The 22,424-nt window shown below is 38.8% G+C and overlaps 1 protein-coding gene across 1 annotated transcript; it reads left to right on the plus strand.

Annotated features, from left to right (window-relative positions):
- Positions 1 to 121: 121 nt before the first annotated feature.
- On the plus strand, positions 122 to 20,382 carry LOC140952780 (solute carrier family 2, facilitated glucose transporter member 12-like). Its single transcript, XM_073402224.1, has 16 exons — positions 122 to 255; positions 2,513 to 2,600; positions 4,938 to 5,026; positions 5,354 to 5,470; positions 6,291 to 6,397; positions 6,657 to 6,740; positions 8,329 to 8,432; positions 9,060 to 9,168; positions 9,278 to 9,364; positions 12,516 to 12,602; positions 13,386 to 13,496; positions 14,066 to 14,108; positions 14,201 to 14,557; positions 17,468 to 17,590; positions 17,877 to 18,009; positions 19,952 to 20,382. Exons 1-16 carry the CDS (start codon positions 183 to 185, stop codon positions 20,085 to 20,087), a joined length of 1,848 nt encoding a protein of 615 aa, XP_073258325.1. The 5' UTR covers positions 122 to 182; the 3' UTR covers positions 20,088 to 20,382.
- The last annotated feature ends 2,042 nt before the right edge of the window (positions 20,383 to 22,424 follow it).

A 22,424-nucleotide genomic window follows, 5' to 3' on the forward strand; every position in this document is an offset into this window, starting at 1 on the left:
CTCGAGATCGCACACGCTATTTTCTGGCCCTCAAGAACTTGGGTGACCTGTGGCTCTTTTCTTTTCCTTGTTTCCAGGTTCTCGCGTCACCCCTAGGGGGAAAATATGGCGGACTCTTCAGAAGCACTTGATGTATTAAAAAAGTGCATTGTAATTTACTATCAGGAATCCGAATTTCTTCGATGAAAGGGCATGAAATTTTAGCTAATATGGAACTCGAGTGTGGGGAGTATTATCCTGGTAGAAGAGATACGAGTAAGTCTCTATTTAGACTTTATGTAGTGATTAATTATCAGTTAATAATGTAAGCTTTATGTCTTTAGATATTTATGACTTTTTTGTCTTATTTTTTAATGCTTTTATTCGGCTGGTGCACGATATACCAAGTGAATAGCAAGACTCGAGAACACAACAATGATCCTTAGCTCTTACACAATAACACAAAAAACTTCACACAATAGAACGAGACAATAGTGCATATTTTGACTTGGTTTATCGAGCATCCCCTTTTGTTTGTAAAACTGGCCCTCGTGCAGCATTTGCTAATCTATGTAAGCCAGTTTAAGGGTATAAAGAAAAGGAAGTTGTTTTATTACAATAATTCTTTTTGCTATTAATTTTATTATTTTTTTATACTCTCACACTATTAAGCTCAATTAAATATGGAAACAAAATGGTATTGACCGAAAGCTTGTAGAGAGCAGAAGAATGCATAATCAGGCAATATCGACCACTACTTTTAGAATACTAAACTTGATCTTAATTGTAAATTGCCCTTGTTTCAAGACCTTGACGACCAATTAAAGTGTCCAAAAGTGTTCATCCAAAGCAGTGACTAAATTTAGACTTGAGAAGTTATGCTTTTAGGTGACAACATTTCCAAACCAAGGAAGGCTTCTTTTGTTAAGTTCTGAGACACTGAAAGGTAGAACTGTTTTTATTATATGACTGCTTCTAAGAGTACAGGCCAGATAAATTGCAACCTGTGTTCTGATTGGGGTGTTTTTTACCCATAAAAGAAGACTTAAGTCCTAGCATCCTATAGACTAAAACTAAGACCTAGTGAAAGAGAAGGCCTTGTCTCTAGTCGGTACTTCCAAACATGCTGTTGACCAGGTGTAGAGACATTGTTTTGCAGTTTTTTCATTAAGAATTAATTCTAGTAACAATGGAGAAAGGTGTAACATTACAGGAGAATATTTTGAACAAGGCTCTATGTCTAAATAGAAAATTAATAGTTATACGCTACTGAAAGTTTGCCGGAAAATTCTACACAGTAAATGGAGAATTCCCTGATCTCTGATGCCTAATGAACACCCTGTTTTGGAGTGATGTAATTTTGATATCAGGACCTGATGCTAATATAATTATACTGGCATTGACCATATAGCAATGTCAAATACAAAGATAGCCTGTGCATTAGATGAAACTAAACTCTGATTCAGTCCATCTGCGAAACAGGGCCAAAATCCTTGTTCTGGGTCCCCACCTGTGTACTAAGATTTGTGTACGTGCCTGTCATGATTGACCTGTTAAAAAAGCCATTGTTGATTTGTCAATCCGGTTGAAAGGAAATTCGAAATGCATTGCGGGTGATGTGTTGAGTCCATTGGTGCTGCTTCACAGACGTTACTAACCGAGGTTAAATTACGTCTGAGACACAGGCTAATACAGAAAAAGCTCTTTCCCGGACACATTGCTCTTAATTGCACTGACAAATTGTTTTTGTTAGTCACCTTTCAACATCACCTCAAATAACGAAATCCAGTAAAAATATAAAACTCAGCATGTAAAACAAACAAACCTTGCTTAAATGAAACTTGAAATGTACACTTTTACCTGAGTAATGTATGACATCAACTTCTATTCATGTGCCATTGGATATATGTGTTAATTGTAGCAGCAACATGAAATTCTTATAGTTAAAATGGTTTTAATGTTGGATGATTCTCATTTTCATTTCTGTCCTAATCCTAATTGTTTATGATCATACAATATAATATTAGGCCTAAGATACAAAGGAAATTGAGAATCAACACAGGTTGAAACCATTTTATCCTGAATTTCATTTTGGCCTTCAACATGTGTTTTTGCCATTACTGAATGATTTTTCACACACTGATTGGTCAAGAGCCATATGGTCAATAAGAGTCTGAGCATGGTAATGATATGATGGTGGGGCAGTTTGTTGTTCTCTTTCTTGTGCACGTGATTTTCCGAGAAACTTTAATGGAAACAGGCATCACGATATCAGTGTTATTGCAAAACAAAACAAATCAACAACAATTTTCCATGGTCTGCACTCTTATGGACCACAGAAATGTCATCAAAATTTTCCATTTGCCTATGGCTCGTGGTTCCACTTGTTGTCGATTTGTTAAATTCACCATAAGCAATGAGAGCAATACATAATGGTTGCATGCCTTTGACATGTTTAAAAGTGCTAGTGATAATTTAACTGTGAAAACCCAAGTACTATGAAGTTCAAATGTTTGTATTTTAATGCTTGTAGCAAGTCTTCTTGATCCTGAACCATCTGATGACATGAACAGCCACTTGGTGGAACAGCTTGAGCTCGTTCAACCTCAGTTTGTTAATGGGTAAGTTATATCGATCACAAAACACTTAAACCTTGAGGCACATGTGATGAATAAACACTTAATGACTGGTCCCTTGGGAGACAGTTAATTCAAAAGAGTTTTTTTGCATTTACTGGTCTTCCATGCTTCAAAAGGCCATTATATTTCTGGGGTGTGTGTGAAAATTTTGGAAATTCCGAAGTGGAAGGGGGCAGGGTATATTTTAGGGGCCAACTTTGGAAAATCCAGAGGGGAGGGGGGTCATGCGGCAAATCCTTTCCCTGGGGGTGGGTTGTTCTTTTTTTCTGGAACCACACATTATAAATTAAATTTATTTCAAAAAAAGCTGGAAGGGGGATTTATATCTGTGTATTTTTTTTGTTTACTGGTAGATCACGGACTCATAACTGGGAGGGGTTGAATGAATGAATGAATGAATGATTTATTTAATGTCGAAGACGTGGGAAGTGTTTACACAATCTTCCGAGCCAGAGGCTCATGTTAAAAACACTCGACAAACTAAAAAATACAAAACAGGATAAAAAGTGAATTATGTATATACAAATATTAAGAAAAACCTAAAAACATTGACTTTTGGGAAAATTTTTTAAGAAACTATTTTCTGAAAAAAAAAAAAAAAAACACTAAAAAAAAACCTAAGAACATGCATTAAAAATAGTTTAAAACGGACTAATCATTATAAACTGATTAAAATATTAAAAAATATATTTATATCAGTATAATTATATATGTATATAAACTAACCCAAGAGTATGTAGAAATGTAAAAATAGATAAATTATATACAGTTCATACATTGGCACCCTGTGAAATTGACATTATTAAGGCGAGCACGAAATTGCGCTAAAGTGGTCGAGGATTTGGTTACAGTTGGTAATTGATTCCATATGTGGACAATCATGTATAAAAAAGAGTTGTGCATGACAAGGCTGTTATATGGAGGCTATTCACTGTCTCGTAGATTGTATTTAGATAGCCAAGGGGTAAAACATTTGGAAATATAATTACGGCCATCTAGTTTAAAACATTTAAAAAATAAGATGAGCGATTGCAGGGTACGTCTTTGCTCAAGCTTGTCCATATCAGCCATTGCTAGGCAAAAGTCATACGAAGTAGTGGGCAACAGTATTCTAAATGTGTTAATACGTAGGCTTTATAAAGGGAAATCATAACGTCCGAAGGAACTAAGCGCTTAATCCTCCGTAGTGCGGCTATCTTAGCATACGCTTTCTTCAGCATGAATGCCAGGTGGTGCTTGAAAGACAAATCCCGATCCAATGTAACGCCAAGAATCTTGAGAGTTGGTTCAATTTCGATGGACTTATCACCTATAAAAAGATTATATGGGTACTGAGATTTCCCCAGTGTCATGGCGTGACTTTTAGTAGCGTTTACTTGCAGGTAATTCACAGTGAACAAGAGAGTTAATCTCTCTATATCTTGATTCAGTTTAGATTCTAATGTGCGGGGGCTCTCGTGGGCTATATATTGCGTTGTGTCATCAGCATACAGATGTAGGGAGGAAGATCCAGCTGTTATGTTGGGGGGCTTATAATCGGTAGTTTACGGGTGTCCCATAAAGCACATAATTTGACACCATCGCCTGATAAAGACCAGCAGGAAGTGGTCAAAATGCAATGATGGAATTACTCATTGATTAATAGTATCCATGAAATTAAAAGTTGTAGATCCACCTTGAAGAAAAAAGAGCATAAAAAATGTTTCATACAAATTAATTAATTAATTAATTTTATTTAAGCTCGATAGCGTGAGGAGTAGTTGCCCAATCTCCCGAGCCAGGGGCTCATGTATTAAACGCTCGAGCATTCCGGATCGAATTGGAATTTAGAAATGTTGGTTTTTGCGGAGAGGGGAAAACCGGAGTACCCGGAGAAAAACCTCTCGGAGCAGAGAAGAGAACCAACAACAAACTCAACCCACATATGACGTCGGGTCCGGGAATCAAACTCGGGCCACATTGGTGGAAGGTGAGTGCTCTCACCACTGCGCCATCCCTTCTCCCCCCAAATATTTATCCCAATCTAACTTTTAGAAAGACCGTAAACACTGCATTATAAAAACATAGCCTACAATGCAGACACTCTAAACCCTGTATAGAGCATCTGCGAATTAGTGCGTAATATTGTTTTTGAATCTCTCAGAGTCGCAAGGACATATGTAGGCAGTTTTGGTCGGCTAGCTTCTTACACAGTTTCTGATTATTAGTGCTAACCTCGTTAAAGATACATGTACCCATTATTTATGAAATAAATTTATCTGTTATATGTATATTAACAGTAATACATTTCTCACAGTGGTACCTTTTGTTTTTTGTTAGTTCTTGTTGCTCAGAGAGTTCATTTATTTACCTGGTAGCAGCAGCTGGTGTAGCTGCAGTTGGTGGAGTTCTCTTTGGTTATGACATTGGTATGAAATTTTTTGCGTTAGTTGTTCAGACCTGCCTTCTTTCATAATTCTGCTGTGAGCATCAAAGTCCAAATAGATCTGACATTTTGTTGTATGAATCACCTAGATGATTATGTATCTCTTATAAACAAGAAAGAGATGAACTTCTTAGTAGCATGGGTAGAGGTCGGCCGAAAGGACTGCTCCCACCCCATTTTCTGTGAAATTTTCTATCATCTTTAAAGAATTCTCAGTAAAATAGATAGATTCAGATTTCTGAATTCAAAATAGTATGCCAGTTAGTTTCCACAAACAATTTTTAGAGAGCTGTTTATGGGTGTCCTGCAGGCATTGTGTCAGGTGCAATTCTTCAATTAAGGAGTGAATTCCAGCTGGACTGCATCAAACAGGAGATGGTTGTCAGTTCAATGCTGATGGGTGCTGTGTTAGCATCTTTATCTGGAGGTACGTCCACTCAAGCATCATTATATTGTACAGTGGAAACTCTCCTGATGGACATTCTCATAAGCAGCAGGGGTTTCAGTGAAAATTGAAGTAGCCAGCAGGTTTGAATTGAGTAACCGACTGTATCAACAAGGGGTCAGTGGTCCACATATTTAAGGGGTGTCTGGGGTCATGCTTCCTTAGAATCAGATTCAGATTTCCAGCATTCAGGGGAATAAACTGAGTATAAAAGAGCAAGTCTTCCATTCAAGAAGATTTGGCTTTAAGTCAAATTTTGATTTATTAGCCACGCAATTAACTCCCACAAGCAATGAACAAATGATAATTATTAAGTTACGTACATTTTTACGTGAAAAAATTCTATTTTTGTCCATGGCATTATTCAAGCTAGTTGCTTGTTCTTAGAGGGAAAAAAGTAGCCAACTTCTCTGAGCAATGTAGCCGACCCCTTTCGTCTGTTGTCGGTGCTTATTGAAACTCCTGTAGATGGATATCATTATAGCTCTACTAACAGCCACCTTCACAAAACCCTGTTTGTCTCAACTCCCATACAAACTCGGTATTTTACTTTCTCGTAAGTGACCAGCCCCAGTGAGGAAACCTTTTCACGTCCCGAAGGTGTCCACTTACAAGAGCTTCCACTGTATCTCTCTCATTTTGTAATTTACTCAGGGTTCTCATTAGGTTTTAAAGTAAACAGAGCTAGGATGCAAAAGTAGGTGGATTGGCAATTGAGTGCAGAAGGCAAATTAATTTTTGAAACTTTTCTTTACTTTTCCCTTTATAGTATTCACTACAAATCATTATTTTGTTTTCTTAGGATTTATTGTGGATTATGTGGGAAGACGTATGGCAATCATCATTAATTCTGTTTTGTTTCTTGTTGGAGCAATAATCTTAGCATTGGCACCTTCATTTGCAGTACTTGTGAGTCTTTAAAAGTCTGCTTAAAATTTATTATTATTATTATTATTATTATTAGATGAACACATTAGACACTCCTTTGCTTTCCCTTCCATACCCATGACAGATATAGATGCAAGTCTGTCTGCTTTTGGTTCTATTTCCCTTTGTTTTCTGTAAAAGTAGCTGCCGATATGCTCATAATACCCGGGCGAAATTCCCTTCCCCTGGCCCTTGGTGACACTCAACCCTGACTAAATCACTTATGGTAACAATTTTACAGTTTGTAGGTCGTTTCATTGTTGGATTTGGTGTCTCGTTGTCAGCCATTGCTGAATGTATCTACATCTCTGAGATAGCACCTGCAGTGAGTACAGTTATTATGCCTTCAACCCCCCAGAATATCATTCCTTATTTTACGTTAACTTTGTATTAATATGAATATCTACTTTAATGAGACCTCAGCTACCCAGCTTGCCTATGTTTATGGCTCTTTGGGCGTGTTTGATTGCCTTTATTCCGGAATGAGATTATGAGGAATAAACCTTAAAAATCACTCATTTTGGCAGTCATTGCTTTGAAATAGCTAGAAATCTGCTTGAAATAAAATATCCTAGGCCCAGTTGTTCGAAAGCCGGTTAGCGCTAACCCAGGATTAAATTTTAACCCGGGCTTCTTTTTCTTTTCATCAAAAGCACTCTCTCGGATGATTTTCTCTATTCTTTTTAGAGTATCCAATCATCAAATTGTAGGTAAAGAGAATTAAACTGAATTTGTTTTTTAAGCTCTCATATCTGAGTTTCTGAGTTCAAATTTCTCACTAACCCTGGGTTATCTTAACCCAGCTTCGAACAACCCGGCCCTAATGTATGTAGCGTTCAAGTGGCCCCAAAATCACCGTACTAGAGATCTGCAAGAACACCGTTGCGTATTCTTATTCCGGAATCCGATCAATGGAATGTACCCTTTATTTTGTCTCTGTAAAAAAAACCCTAAGAAACATAAGTACTTGTACCTTAATGAAATGCAAATCAAGTAAGGTTTTTGTGTGACTTTGTGAAGATTCAGAGCTTTTAGGCTCCTAACAGTTTTTTCTTGGTGCACAGCCTTGTTTTTTACTATGTGACTGTGTGGTGAAATGAATAGCTTGAGTAACAGGCACTGAAAAAACTTTATCTTGCTTGTTTATCTTCTTTATGTCCTCCATAAAAGCTGAATTTGGAATTTTCATGTTGTAGAAAAGCTTAGTTTTGCTTATTACCTTATTACATGAAATTTTGGCGACACGTTAATTTAGCAATTTTGAAGATCCTTATTTAGCGGCACTTTAATTTAGTGATTTTTCGTAAATGTTGGAACACAAGTCACTTAATTTTCACAATTTCACGAACTGAAACTATGGCGAATTAAGGTGTTCAAAACTTTTACGACGACAATAGAACATTTATGTGATAAAATCGTAAACGTCAATAGCCTCATTTAAATCAAAATCACACGACGTTCTGAAACTTAATTTTGAACGAAACAAACGAAACTGCAACTGTTATGTCATATCTTTATGCTGTCCCCACTCATATTTAAGGTAGTGCGTGAAACTGACCAAAATATTGGCTGAGGAATTTCATAATCGTTCTCACTTTAATTTAGCGACACGATGTTTGGGACGATTTTTCTAAATTTGCTAAATTTAAGTGTCGCCAAAATTTCATGCAATAAGGTAAAACAAGTGCTTTTGTGACATTCTTGTGGCTGTTTAACCTAAGGTCCAGCTAATGTATGTCCAACATTTTTTCTGGTTTGCCCAACTAAAATGACGACCTGTGTTGTCCTTTCTTAAAAGCAAAATCATTATTTGTAGCACTGATAATTTAGAGCTTAGGACAGGCTAGTCATGAATAGTCTTTAGGGAAAGAACAGTTTTTAAACGTTGATTTGTTCACCCTGCATTTTTACAGAATAAAAGGGGCCTTTTAGTTTCCTTCAATGAAGTGGGAATCTGCCTTGGAATCCTTCTGGCCTACTCAGTCAATGTGTGGTTCATTGATTTGCCATCTGGTTGGTAAGTCGGCATGAATACTGTACCCTAAATTCTAACAACTTGATTCATGGCGAAAGGGTCAGAATGCTGGCCTCAGTAACCATTGTTACCAGAAAGTCCATGAAATTATCTAACTTTTGTCATTTTGGGCCGCCAATGTGTGGTTCAAAAACTTTCTAAGCCCAGGGGGCTCTTGCCACATGGAGGGTTATTGGAAATTCCCACGGGTAGTAGGGAAAGGGCTAACAGCTAGAAGTTTGAAGCTAAACTGGTATTTCAAAAGGTGTGGGGGACTCAAAACAAAAATATTGAGTTTACTCAACAGGACGGTAGGAAGAAGAATACGGCAAAACGCTTGTGTGTGACAAACGTGACAGGGTTACAATTTGCGTGTTTTGTCGTGGTCTTCGCTTAACATTAATGTTTTCTGGCCTAAATATCTGTTTAACAGAGGGTGAAGTTCCGCCGAATTTTTTTTCAAACAAAATTATTGTCACGCTTGTCACACAGGGTTTGCCGTCTTTTTACCTCTCCCGTCCTGTTGAGTAAGTTCAATATTGTCTCCATGGAGACTGCTGCATGAATATTTTCTGGAACGACCAACGATATGCTCGACATTTTTATTGTGTTATTTTTTGTACAATGTAGGCGCTACATGTTTGGCCTGTCAGGTGTGCCAGCCCTCATTCAAGGTGTCGGCATGTTCTTTTTACCTCACAGTCCCAGGTGGCTTATAGTGAACGGACAAGATGAAAAGGTGCTAATATTATTTTTGTAACAATAAAAAAAATAATGATAATCTGTAGCACCAGTGTACAGAAGAGATTAATACAAGAGTTTAATCTGTTGGTTTTGTTGACTTCAAGGCGTGTAGAATGATTCAGAAGCTTCGCTGGTCAGATGATCCGTACGAGGAGCTGACAAAAATCAAATCTGGGCTCAATGTGGAATATGTAAGTGCTTTACTTGCTAGTAATAACCAAAGGTTACAGAGTGCAGACGAGATCGATGTAAAGGCTCTTGCTACAGCGCTGTGCTTTGCGTGAGAGAAGGTCAAACGCGCGTGACCAGATTACGAGTGGTCATAAAGGTCGAAATGTGCGTGATTGCTGACTAAATACGTGCCGCACATGTAATAGCAACCTGGAGATTAGGGGCGCTTTCCATTCAACTAAAACTTTCGAAAATTTGGAAACAGTGGCAAATGGTCCGGAATTTTCCGGAAAAGTTTCCATAAATTCTGGAAACCTGTTAATTTCCGTAAGGGGTGGACCATTTGATTTTTGATGGGGGGGTTGCAGGATTTTTAGACTGCTAGATATTTTTTTTTATTGCTCCAGCCCTGCAGGATTTTTTTTTTAATCTCCCTGTCCTTGCATGATATTTTTTTTAATGGAAATTTAAAACACAAATTTTGAAGTTTAATAACTTGACCATCACCAGCCACTCAAAATTCACCCTTTAGGCTATTAAAAACCACCTTTACACGCAATGCATTTTGAAGTTTACATCTTTCTTTCAAGAGTTTCATCTTTATTCAGTGTACAAAGAAACACATCTCCACTAACCTGCGGCTAGTTGATTTCCTTGTCAGGCTAGTGGATGTTATATGCATCACTCTCTGTACTTTCCCAACAGATCACTTGCCCACTGAACAAGTGAACGTTTTTTTCTTTCTAATTACGTAATACTACTGAGAAAAGCTTTCAAACTTGCGTGTAATGGTTCCAACTTGTCCAAAGGGCGAGCTGGAAATTCCATCTTATTTGAATCCTGTTTTTTGCTTTCAAAGCAAGAGAGAGGGACTTCAAAGAAGGGGAAATTGCACAGTAATCTGGCTTCTCAATATACGCATTTAGTATTTGGAGTTATCTATAGTTTAAAAAACGGAGAAATTATCATCATCTGTCGACAAACTCCTTCAGCCGATAGCACAACAACAAAAGTCGTATCTTAAAGATACTACCGACTTCGTCAATTTCATAGAAAACACGAAAGTCCCAGCGGACGTCATACTTGTTTCAATGGACGTTACGAGCTTGTATACAAATATACCGCAAGAGGAGGGAATAGACACGGTATGCAGAGCATACGAAATATTCTATAGAAACGAACCTCCTATCCCTACACAACTACTAAAACGAGCGCTCAGGCTAATTCTCCAAGAAAATTCTTTCCAGTTTAATGGAAAAAACTACCTTCAAACACATGGTACGGCCATGTGCACGAAAATGGCAGTCGCCTTTTCTAATATATTCATGAACAAGATAGAGACGGAAATCCTTAGCCAAAGCCTTTTTAAACCGCTCGTTTGGAAACGTTACATAGACGACATCTTCTCGCTCTGGACTACAAACAGAGACAGAATAGAACATTTCATTGAACAAGCAAACAATCATCACCCTACGATCAAATTTACGGCTGAAATTTCCGATAAGGAAACAACATTCCTGGACACCTACATCTACAAAGGGGAAAGATTCGAAAGAGACGCAATCCTTGATGTGCGTACTCATCTCAAACCAACTGAGACATTTCAGTATTCCCATTTTGCTTCCTGTCACCCGCAAGGAGTTAAAAAAGGCTTCATTAAAGGGGAAGCCCTCCGTCTCCTCAGAACAAACTCTTCCAAACTAATATTCGAAGAGAAAATTACAAATTTCAAAGCGCATCTGCTACAGAGGGGTTACCCAGGGGATCTTATTAACACAACCCTCTCAGAGGTGAACTTCAAAGACAGGAAACTAGCCCTTCAAAAGAAACCAAAGACAAACCAACGAATCTTGCCTTTTGTCACACAATACCAACCATCAGTGCCAAACCTAAAGCAAATTCTCATGAAAAACTGGCATTTAATAGAACAACAACCATTACTGAGCGAAATCTACAAAAAACCGCCCCTCGTATCTTATAAAAGAGGGCAGTCGCTCAAAGACATACTCGTGAGAGCCAAACTATAAAAAGGCTATTTTAAACACGCGCTGGGGAGTCGTGTAGGCCTGTCAACCCAGTCATGCCCAGTCCTGTATCATGTGACTCACAGCTACTTTTGGGGCCGTCACGCATCACGCAAAATCCTTTGCCACGCCCAGGTTTATAAGGCTGCTCGATTTTTTTTTCCTTCTTAAGAATTCTGCAAGACCTTTTTTTTTTATCCAGAAACATATGCTCGATATTTTTTTTGGGATTTGCACAACCCCCCATCAAAAATCAAATGGTCCACCCCTAATACGAACCATTCAACCGAAAATTCAAGAAATTCCGCGGCAAAAGTTGAATGGAAAGAAAACTTCCGGGAAAAAGTTTATGAAAATTTGGGTATACCTTGCGAGGTTGTCCTCTTTTTGGGAAATTTTGGAAAATGCTGTTCCATTCACTATCGGAAGTTACCGAACATTTAAACCGGACTTTTTGGTTGAATAGAATGCGCCCTAGGATTGCGGGCTCCCCCGGTCACCCACAAAACACTTGCTACAATATTTCACAATCACTCCAAACACCGCAACGCTCCACATTTCCAATATGAGAATATAATTATTTGATAAGAATATCGGGGCTGAAATTTGTGAAATTTTAAGAATGTTTTAAGAATAAGCTCGTGGCTGAGATTTCGGAAAGGATATTATTTTGAGTGTTGAAAATGTGAAAAAATATGTTTTTAACTTGACCGCACAAAATTATTGCTAATGACAGTTCTATGAACGGTACATGAAATACAGATCTATAGTATACAGCACAGTAGAAATGAACAAACAGCAAAAAGTATATGATAGTTTTTTTCTTTTTCAAATATAATTGAGGAATAATATAAGGATGTTTTCAGGCTAAGAACTACAGAAGAAAAATAAGAATATTTAGCCTGGGCAGGAATAACAATATTCTTATAAAAAAAACCCACTGTTATGTATGGGACATAAATTTTACCAAAAAAGATATTATTATGTTAAGAAAAACAGCCTTTGAAAAATGAAAAACAGTTCAATTATTTTTCTAATGTTTAATAAAAAGTATCCGTGTTTTAAATTCATGAAAGCTGCAATACGGACCTGGGAGTTCAAGGCTTATGAGTAGAATTGCTGATGTTTGATTGTATTTTTTTCCTAGCGATATAAATTCACAGACCTTATAAGCCGTTTGGATAACATGAGAAGTAGAATGTTCATTGGTTGTGGAGTAGTATTTCTACAACAGGTATGAATGGAAAGTAAAATATTGGTTTATTTGTTATAAACTTTAGCTTTTTAGGGGCGTTCGAAATGTTGTCCTGAAAATGTACAGAAGTGGTAGCAGTAACTTTAACTTTGCCTGTAGTTCGCTGTCTTAAACGGACTTTTACCCCCATTCTCTTTTCATAGATCACTTTCTTTATTAGTTCTCTTTATTTCAGCGAATAAATCGCTTTCGGCGATGTACACTGTAATCTTTTCGCAAATTCTTTATTCTTCAGTATGCTTTGCCTCAAATCAAGGACGCTGACATTACACGAGTTGCCTTGGTCATTAATGATCTAACTGGAGGAAAAGTTAAAGTTGCTTTACCATTGTTGCTCATTTGCTTTAAATGATCACCTGCTCTGACAACCTGGAAGATGTAGGAGGGGGCGGGGGGTAAAAGAAAGTCGAATACGCACTGTGACCCAGGCCTTACGAGAGAGATGTGAGCTAAGGGATTTTGTCTGTCCCGAAAACATTTCTGGGATTGTTTGGGTAGACAATTTTCTCAAAGATTAGCTACTGCTGGCTGCCTTCATATACCGTCGACCAGTCCTAACTATTGCTTGTTCACCCAACTGAATAATCCTCCTGTAGTTTATGACCGGTGAATTGTAATTGGAGGTGATTTCTTTTTTGCACGAAAAGGAAAGGGACTTCGCGCGTTATAGCGATAACCGCTGAACTTTTTCATGATCAGTTCACAGTGCAGCTGCGGTCAAAGATTTGTCAGTGGTACTTACGGCTCATTGATTCTTCTTAGTTCACAGGGCAACCAACCATTGTGTACTATGCTTCTACCATCTTTCAAGCGCTTGGGTTTCAAAGTGGTGAGAAAGCTACACTCGCCAGCTTAGGTATAGGTCTTGCTAAGGTATGAAAGTCAACTAACAATTCCTTATTACTGTGCGTGGAATAGCATGTAACGTGCAAGTGTCGTGTTGTAATGGCAATAGAAAAGAAAACAATGAAATGTTAAACATTTGCTGATATACAGGGTCCCATGGCTGCTACAGTGTCTGTTGTTATGTATTTCAACCAAGTAGCTGCTTTTCAGTCTAAACAGAATGATTCTGTTTAGACTGAGTGGTGATGTCGTTGTTTAACTTAATCCTTGGTTTAAATTTCATATTCCGTTATTTCAAGCTCATCGTCATTCATTTAACCGCCCCCCCCCACCCCCCCCCCCCCCCAAGAAAAGAGAAAATAAAACTTCAATCGAGGAAAAGTTATGTTCTCCTCTGCCTGTCACCGGTTTCCCGCGGTTTACTCGAATCACACGCTTCATTTTTCCCGCGTGAATCGCTGTGTTCTAATTGGTTTACTGTTGGCTTCGACTGTTCGTGTGAATGGCTACATGTGAACATGTGACTGATTGTGAGTGAGGTCCATGCCTTACCATATCTGCCAAAATAGTAATTTTTGCTGTCTTCTTTCTTACAGCTCTTTGCGACAATTATTTCTCTCAGCAGTGTAGATAAAGGCGGTGCGTATGCTTTTCTTGTCACTTTTTGTCAATGGTTTTGGCCAACAAATTTTAGAGACGACTTTTTTAGTCTTTGTTTTCTCTTTTTGCAGGTCGCCGCCGTTTCCTGCTCATAGGTGTTTCAATCATGACCGTCAGCATACTAACACTGGGCATCATTGCTCACTACACGTCGCTCGGAGAGCCCCAAAGAAAATGCTATTATAATTCAACTACACTGCCATCTTCACGGATACATTCCCAATCTACTATGGCACCCACCACTTCTACTGCAGCTATGTCGACCATTTTAACAAATTCTTCAACATTTTACTCTCCGACAAACTTTACTTCGTCTGTGCTCGACACGACTGTATCCAAACCAATGTTAGCTAGCAAAGGTCTGCGGTATTTAACACTCAGTGCTCTTGTTCTGTTTGTCGCGGCCTACTCGTTTAGTTTTGGTCCAGGTAGGCTTGTTCACTGAAATGAATGATCTGTCACTGATATTATTGTGGAAAATTGCGGCTGGTTTTGATGTGCTAATGGGGAGCTTAAGCAACGACGAGCACGACGCTGGCGAAAACTTCCCCTGAAAAGTGAATTTACGCTGTTTCAAAATTCGTCGCTCTTATTCCATGTCGTTTAATTTGTCAAACATTTGTGATTTTTTTTGGAGTTGAATTCTAAAGGCTGTATCTAACTTTAAAAAAAATAAGAAAATGAAAATCGTTATCTCACGTGTTCACGTCCTCCACAAAACGTTAAATTAGGCAGTATCACGTCGTGGTCGTTAAAAAAACGGCCTAAAAAAGTACAAAAAAGGGTGATGCACGCTTAAGTTCTCGTTGCCGTTATCATCATCGTATCTTTTCTTAAGCCCCCTAATGTCACATTCGCACCAAGTAAGCATGTTTTAACATTTAATTAAAATTAAACCAGGTTTAGAAAATGAAATTCAGTACCGGAAAATTGGAACACAATGGAAAGATGGCTCAAAACCTTGATATCTGTACCCTCTTATACCACCCCGAACAAAGGAAAGTTTACCCCCGTAATATTGCTATTCAATTATTTCAGGATAACAAGAACTTCACCCTGCCGGCAGAGCTTTTCTGTCTCTTGCTCGATTTTTTTCAGGGAAAGACGCTGCATGAATTGAGTAAAAACTTTTTTGAGCATGTGCGACATGTTGATAGGACAGGCCAAATAACCATGTGCTTGCTATAGAGGGCTCTGTTATGACCATTGGCTTATCGATAAACTGATGCTTGCAGTAAAACAAAAAAACCGGTTTGGCGAAAGAAAACAAGATTGACAAATCTAGAAGTTAGGGCTGCGGCGATTTCAAAGGCTTAATGCGATTCAGGCAGACCTTCCTTTTCTCCTTTCGCGACAAAAGGTAGACTACGAGTAGTCCCTATTCTCCCTCAGGGATAGTAGAGCGAGCGAAACGCGAGCACGCGTGAAAATCACCCCAGGCGAGAAAGGCGAGACGCGGTGGGGAGAGAGAAAAATGCCGCGCCTCGCCTTTCTCGCGTGGGGTGATTTTTACGCGCCCTCTCGTTTCGCTCGCTCTACTATCCCTGAGGAAAAATGGGGTACTACTCGTAGTCTAGAAAGAGGAGGCTCTGCTCGCAGGGTGTAAGAACCTCTAACGCGCTAACGCTCTAACGTTAACTCTAACGTTAACTACCTCGAACCAAGTCAAGTCCTTCTTTATTCAGTTTATTACACAAGGCACCTACTCCACCATAGTTTAAATCCATTATTTTCTAAATACTGTGGTGTGTCCAGATGTCGGGTTCCTGAAATTATAACTTAGGACCGATTTTCCCAACATATCGGTGAACACCGTCAGATGTACGAGAAACAGAAAACCGCCTTATATACGGTCTGACACCATGGTTGATATTTTAAACACCGTTTTACGTGCTCCTCTTTTGACATTTAATTTTCCAATTTTAAGGTTTATGTCCACTGTCTATTATTTTTTAGTAAAATCCAACTAATGGTCTATTATCAATGCTGCGTTCTGATTGGTTGAGCTACTACTAGGCTATATGTTATAGCCCACTAGTAGCGAAAAGCGCCGGCTTTTAAAATCAAAACAATGGCTTTAAGTCTAGGTTTACCTAGCTAAAGTTGTTTTAACTCGATATTTTTGACCAACTAGTTGGATTTTACTAAAACAATTATTCCTCTCATCCTCATAGCCTCTGAGTCAATAGCCCATTCGGCCTTCGGCCTCATGGGCTATTGACTCAGAGCCCATTCGGGCTCGAGGAATAATTGTTAAATATCCGTATTTAATTGAAAGGTGTGTCTCTTTCATCGGAGTTTAAAATGACGCCGCTTGGCGATACCCTTATTTCAGTTTCTAAAGAGTGTTTATCGTAGGAAGGAGCTAATGGTGGCAATAGTCCAGTTTCGAGTTCGCTATGACCACTGAAAAAAAGAAGTGAAGACGCATATTTTATAGGCTTAGCCACCATCTGAAGTAAATATATTTTCCAACGAGGAAAAAGACCTCCTTATTACTCTGTCTATGTGTATTTTCAAATTTCAAACACTTACTTGCCGGAATTTTTGAATATTTTACTTTACGTCGAGGCTAACCCTGTATGAATTTGTCGTTCATGTTTGTATTCAGCGATGATTTTTAATTCGAAACTGAACTATTGGCCAGGTTTAGGTAGCGGAGAGACTGCGTCGTTGTGGTGCCGAATTGTACTATGGGACTGTTTTGGAGGACGGAATTTGATCCAGTTTCATTTTAGACCGTAAATACCGTAAATTATTTAATAGACGCCTTCTCTCTCTTGTCTAATAAACGTTTGTATTAGACGCCCTCTCTAACAAACGCCCTCCATGACAATTGCTCCAGAAAGGAAATAGCGAAATAGAGCGACATCATTCAATTTATTCAGTTTCTTGTTTGCGGTTTGCACCTTGTCCATTGTCAGATTCAAAGTAAGGATTCTGACATCGAAGTTGAGCTTTAGAAAAACGATGTGGATCTCTCCAAACAGCCTTGGCTTATCAATGGATGGACTAGATACTAGTCTGCTGTCTATAAACTGTAACGATATAATCACAGATCATTCTCTCTTGCCAAAAGCATATATTATTTTTGTAGGGTTTGTTACAGTTATTAGAAGAAACACCTCTCTCTTTTGAACGCCTCCTATCTTTTAAACGCCCCCGCTTGGGCGTCTTAAATTAAATAGACACCTAGGGTGTTTATTAGATCATTTACGGTAGCCAATAAACAAAGCGATGGCGTCCCCAAAACAGTCTCATGTATCCAGTTATAAACAACACCGAACCAGAATGACGGGCAACCTTTAAATAGCCAATAATATTATGTTGTTTTACAGTATCTTGGCTTCTGTTAAGTGAAATTTTTCCAGCTGGCATCAAAGGCAGGTCCTTCTCCATCGCCACCATACTCAACTGGGGAACAAACCTTATGGTGTCCCTTACATTTTTGGACATGCTCAGTAAGTACCTTTTCGATGATGACATGTCCCGCAATAAACCGAAACTAACTTCTTGTTGAGGCTCATTTGCCACTTTAGAGACGAGAAAGCAACTGTAGCCGATATGAGTCTCGAAATTGTTTCTGGGAGCGTCACTGGGCATGCGCCGTTCAGCTATTGGCCAATCTGTTCCTTTGTCCCTCGTAACAGTCCCAGAAGTCTTTGCGAAAGTTATTCGGTCCATCTTTCCTCTCGTCTCTAAAGTGGTGAGTCGCTAGATTGACCGTGTTTTGTTTGTTTTCTTCAGGCACTTTTGGAACTTCGTGGACCTTTATTTTCTATTCAGTAATATGTGTACTGGCTGTTATTTTCATTTACAAATACGTCCCTGAGACGAAAAACAGAACCTTAGAGCAAATCTCCGCAGAGCTCAGTACCAGGTAATTTACCAACAAAAAGGGTTACTTAATTTCAAGAAACGTTTGATGCAAGAATAGTTATAGAGAAGAGAAGTAATGACGTCACGAAAACTAAATTTGTAAAATTATGGGATAGGTTAGCATACCCACACTCTAAATCAGAAAGATCTTTTAGCCCTAAAAATAGGGCAGTTCCGGTGAGTAAAATACAGTCCTATTTTTGAGTCTAATTTGGCTCCCTTAAATCAGGGCCAATACAGTCCAATAAGCTAGGGCTGATTTGGTCCCAAGGCTGAAATGGGCCCTACCGTTGGCTGGAGTAGCCTTTTGATTGAGCTTTTTTGGCCAAAATTGTGCTCAAATGGCTTCAAGAACGGCTGAATCAGACTTTGGCCTTTAGGGCTGAAGAGACACTTTGGGGCTGAAACAGATCTTTTTAATTTTCAGTGCAGATAAAAAAAGATGGAAAATATGCACTTACTAAAATTGAGCCTGTTGGTGCAAATTGGTGGGGAGATATTAGCACCATTATGTTCTGATGACTGTTAAAATCCTTGTAAAATTTGATTGGTTCGTAAGGTTTGCGATCCGATCCACGATCCAAGCCAATTCTCAAAGGATTTGTATGGAGTCATCGTATCGGAGCATAACTGTGCCTGTAACCTCCTCACCAATTTTCACCAACAGTCTGATTGTTGGACAGACGTCTTTTTCACCTTGTTATTTCTGGGTATGCCAACAAATCCCATAATTTCACAAATTTAAATTTTTGTGACGTCACAGTTCCTTTGTAATATCCCCTTTTAATATGAAATCCGAAGAAAAATACCGTCAACACTCTTCGCGTAAGCAACCACCCTTAGTGCACGACAATATGGTGGTCGTCTAGGGGAAAAATCAAGAAAATAAGCTCAAACTGAACTGATTAACATAATTACATAAAGTCATTATGACATTACAAGCTAAAACTTAGGCAAATAGACAACCAAATACTCAAAAACGTCGAGCGTTGTGTTGCCAGTTGTCCTTTTGCTGGCCTTAAGCGTCATTATGTGGAAAATTTCCAGCCAGGTTAAACGGGATCCCGTCATCACAATGTCGGGATCCCAGCTAACCGCGCGGGTTTCATCGGTGTTATACAATCACAAAGTTTATTTTTGTCTCGTTCAAAGGGGCTGTATCACGGCTGTCAATAGTTCATTTTATTAGGGACGTCCTTACGAAACTAGTGAGTTTACGCAACAGGACGGCAGAAAGAAGAGGACGGCAAAACGTTTGTGTGTGACAAACGTGAAAGGCCTATTACTTATGTGTTTTGTAGTGATTTTTCTGGTCTTTTTGTAAAAGCGGGGCGACTTGGGATAATCGCGATAAAGTTTTAAAGGTACCAAGTCCATTTTTCAGTAAAGTTTTCATGTACGTCGCCGTTGTCATATCGTAATCTCCCTATGATTAATGCCAGAAGCATATAACCCCGAACGGGGTTATATGCTTCTGTTAATGCCAATTACTCGTCCGTATTTACCCTGCGAGCAGGGTCTTCTTAGATCTTCCTAGGAAGATCGAAGAAGACTCTGCTCGCAGGGTAGTCCGTATTCGAAATGACTTTGAATGACAAAATCACAACTTCGAGTCACACAATTGTCTGCTAAGCATTATATGGAACTTTACAAACAACAAGGAAAACTGTTAGGCTGACTTAGGGCAACAAGTTTTAAATATTTACAATTGCAATCTGTTTCAGTCTTTTCCAATTTTGTCCATGCGTACCTCCTTTTGTATTTGCTTTGTTATTTGTACCATCTTTTCATGTTTACGGCAGGGCGAGCACTAAAAGCCAGCCACGCGAACCGGTCCATTCAATCTTGCTCATGTAATCGGGCCCTAAGACCTTTATAATATTGTAAATTTCTTAGGAGTAAACTAGATGCTGGTCGTCATTGAGCTTTTACTTTGTTCACAGAAAACCACGAAAAATCCTGCCAAAGAAACTTAATTGCTGTGAGGGAAAAGGAAGGCGACGGCTAAGGGAGTTAAGCCGAAGCAGAACATCACACGGCAGTTCAACCAGTGACAAGCTTCTTGAGAATTACTGCTAGAATTTGAAGTCAGCTTACGCCCGCATGTCCGTACAGTCTCACGGGGAGGGGGAAGGAATACTCTGCAAGGGAGGGGAAGGGAGTGTAAGATATGTAGCTTGCTTTTGTCTCGGCGATAAGTAAACCAGTTTAGAGGCAACAAGTGGAGTTGCTCCAGCCAGTAAAAATCTTGAAGTTTCTTTTGTTTGACATGCGACAAAAAAAATTGAAAAATAAATTTCAAAGCTTTGCTCTTAGCTTGGGTCACGCATTTGGTTATGCTCCAGGACCATTACAGTCTCATGATCTAGGTCTGATTTAGGTTCTTCCAATACTACCACAAAATAACAATAAAAGTCTTACTGTTATTCAAACAAAGCTTCTTTGATGGATTGTTTATCCACCGCAGTTTGTAGTTAAGGAAAGCGTCTCATAAAGAAATGTGATATATTAATGTAAAAGCTGATTAAGAGCTCGATAAAAGGAAACTGTTAAGCTTACGGCGAACGAAAAAAATCGGCCCGATTTTTCGTTTAGGTCTTACCTAAAGACAAATATTGACCCTAGATATATCATAGCCTGTACCGAAGAGTATCGTGAATCAAAAGAGCTACGGTTTTTCAGGGTCCGACCCCTTTGCCATAACTTGGCGAAGGGGTGTGGTGAGATGGTTTGGGGATGTAGTTTGGGCAAGAATTCTTTGCCAAGCCCACTACTATAATCGCTTTTTTCCCCTTCCCATCACTCCCTCCGTCCCACTTTCTTTAATGAATTCAAATATCCCGCAAAAAGTGATCGCGATCGACTGGGGACGAGGCAGAGAAAAGCGAGGAGGAAAAAGGGTGGGGAGATGTTGAATTGCATGAATTTTTTTTGATTCGCCGCGTGCGGATGTTTTCAGTTACTTAATGCTTTTGTCCAGTTTCAAAGTGTTTTATTGGTCTGCAAATTGTGTTCGAACAAGGGCGACATTGATTCTTAAAGGCAGGAAAGGATAGCATTTCCAGAAGATTTGAGAAAGTACCAACCTCGTATTAAGCCTGGTTCAGAAACCGAACTTTTCATAAGCCGAACCAAATGTATATATATATACATTGAATTCAGGTCGCGGTGGACACCTTGTATTTTCACATGTGGTTTCATTTTCATGTGAACAGCAGTAAGAATGCATTTGAAATATTCAGGAATGTTAACTATTGTTGTCCACGATAATATGTAACTTGGAGACAATAATGGGGGCTCTCAATTTTCCGACAAAAAATAGCGAATTGTAGCCCTTTGTCTTGAGACTCAAAGGCCACATAAAACGACGTTAAATCTCGAGAATTTCAAATTAAAAAAATCTATCTAGCGGTTTCTGAATTATTCGCTTATTTCAGTTTAAGCAGACCAAAATGTTTACAAAGCCTAGCAATCGGCTAAAGCTATCTCCATTGATCTTTCACACACGTTTTTAAAAAGATTGAAGCCTCGTTTTCTATAGTTTCATAACGGATGAACATCAACATTGTCCAGTTTCTACCGTATTTGTTACCATAAAAATGTCATCCCCAAATATCTCGATATATCTCGATAACTCTCTTCAAGGTTTCTCTTGAACTTCACGAACGTCGAGGCGACTGTTGGAGGGACAAAAGAGGTCCCGCGGACGATTTTGGAAGAAGAGTTCCCAGTGTCGAGAAATACGGCTGCAAGTAAAATAGCTAATGGCGTCAGTTCTTTGCTATGACATCTGGGATGTCATTGTAAGCCTGATCAAAACAATTTTCATCGTTATCTAATACAGCAGTGGTGGAAATTTTTTCAATTCTGTTAATAGCGACCACCTTAATTTTAGACAAGTTTGTTGACTTACTTGTGGTATGAGAAACCAGACCAGCAAGTTCTTCAACGCGTCCCCGACTTTCCTTGCGGTGTAGTACACCTTCATGTGCCCGTAAATTTGTCTCAGAAGGTTATTCAATATAGTTTGACCATCGAACTGTCGAGGTACGGGGCGTATTCTAGAAAACGGATCCGCTTTTATGGTTCAAGAATAAGAAGCACGAATAAGATTTCATAATTAAGGATTGTAAATATCCGTGAATATTCCACTTGCTTGGTAGACGAGATAAAGGCCTATATCCGATCCTTGCACTGTAAGAGTCTGAGGGAGAGAAAGTGGTGAATGTAGGTTTGGAAAATATTATTTTCAATTGTAAGTCTTAAGAAATTAGTTTTCCATATAGGTAAGTTTCTTTGAAATCTCACGGTTCTAAAGGGTTCAAACAAATCTATCATGTCGTGCCCGACAAAGTAAGATGAACTGGAATTTGTTTGATCACAAGACTTTTCCCTTTTGCGGCAATTGTGCTTTTT

The sequence above is a fragment of the Porites lutea genome, chromosome 11, assembly GCF_958299795.1.
Source record: "Porites lutea chromosome 11, jaPorLute2.1, whole genome shotgun sequence".
In the NCBI taxonomy this organism is placed as follows: Eukaryota; Metazoa; Cnidaria; class Anthozoa; order Scleractinia; family Poritidae; genus Porites; species Porites lutea.

Excerpts from the sequence above, each read along its gene's own strand:
- LOC140952780 (XM_073402224.1), top strand. The coding sequence starts at position 183 with ATGAAAGGGCATGAAATTTTAGCTAATATGGAACTCGAGTGTGGGGAG. Across the intron at positions 5,471-6,290 it reads GTTAGCATCTTTATCTGGAG|GATTTATTGTGGATTATGTG; the intron begins GTACGTCCACTC and ends TTGTTTTCTTAG. Across the intron at positions 6,741-8,328 it reads TCTCTGAGATAGCACCTGCA|AATAAAAGGGGCCTTTTAGT; the intron begins GTGAGTACAGTT and ends GCATTTTTACAG.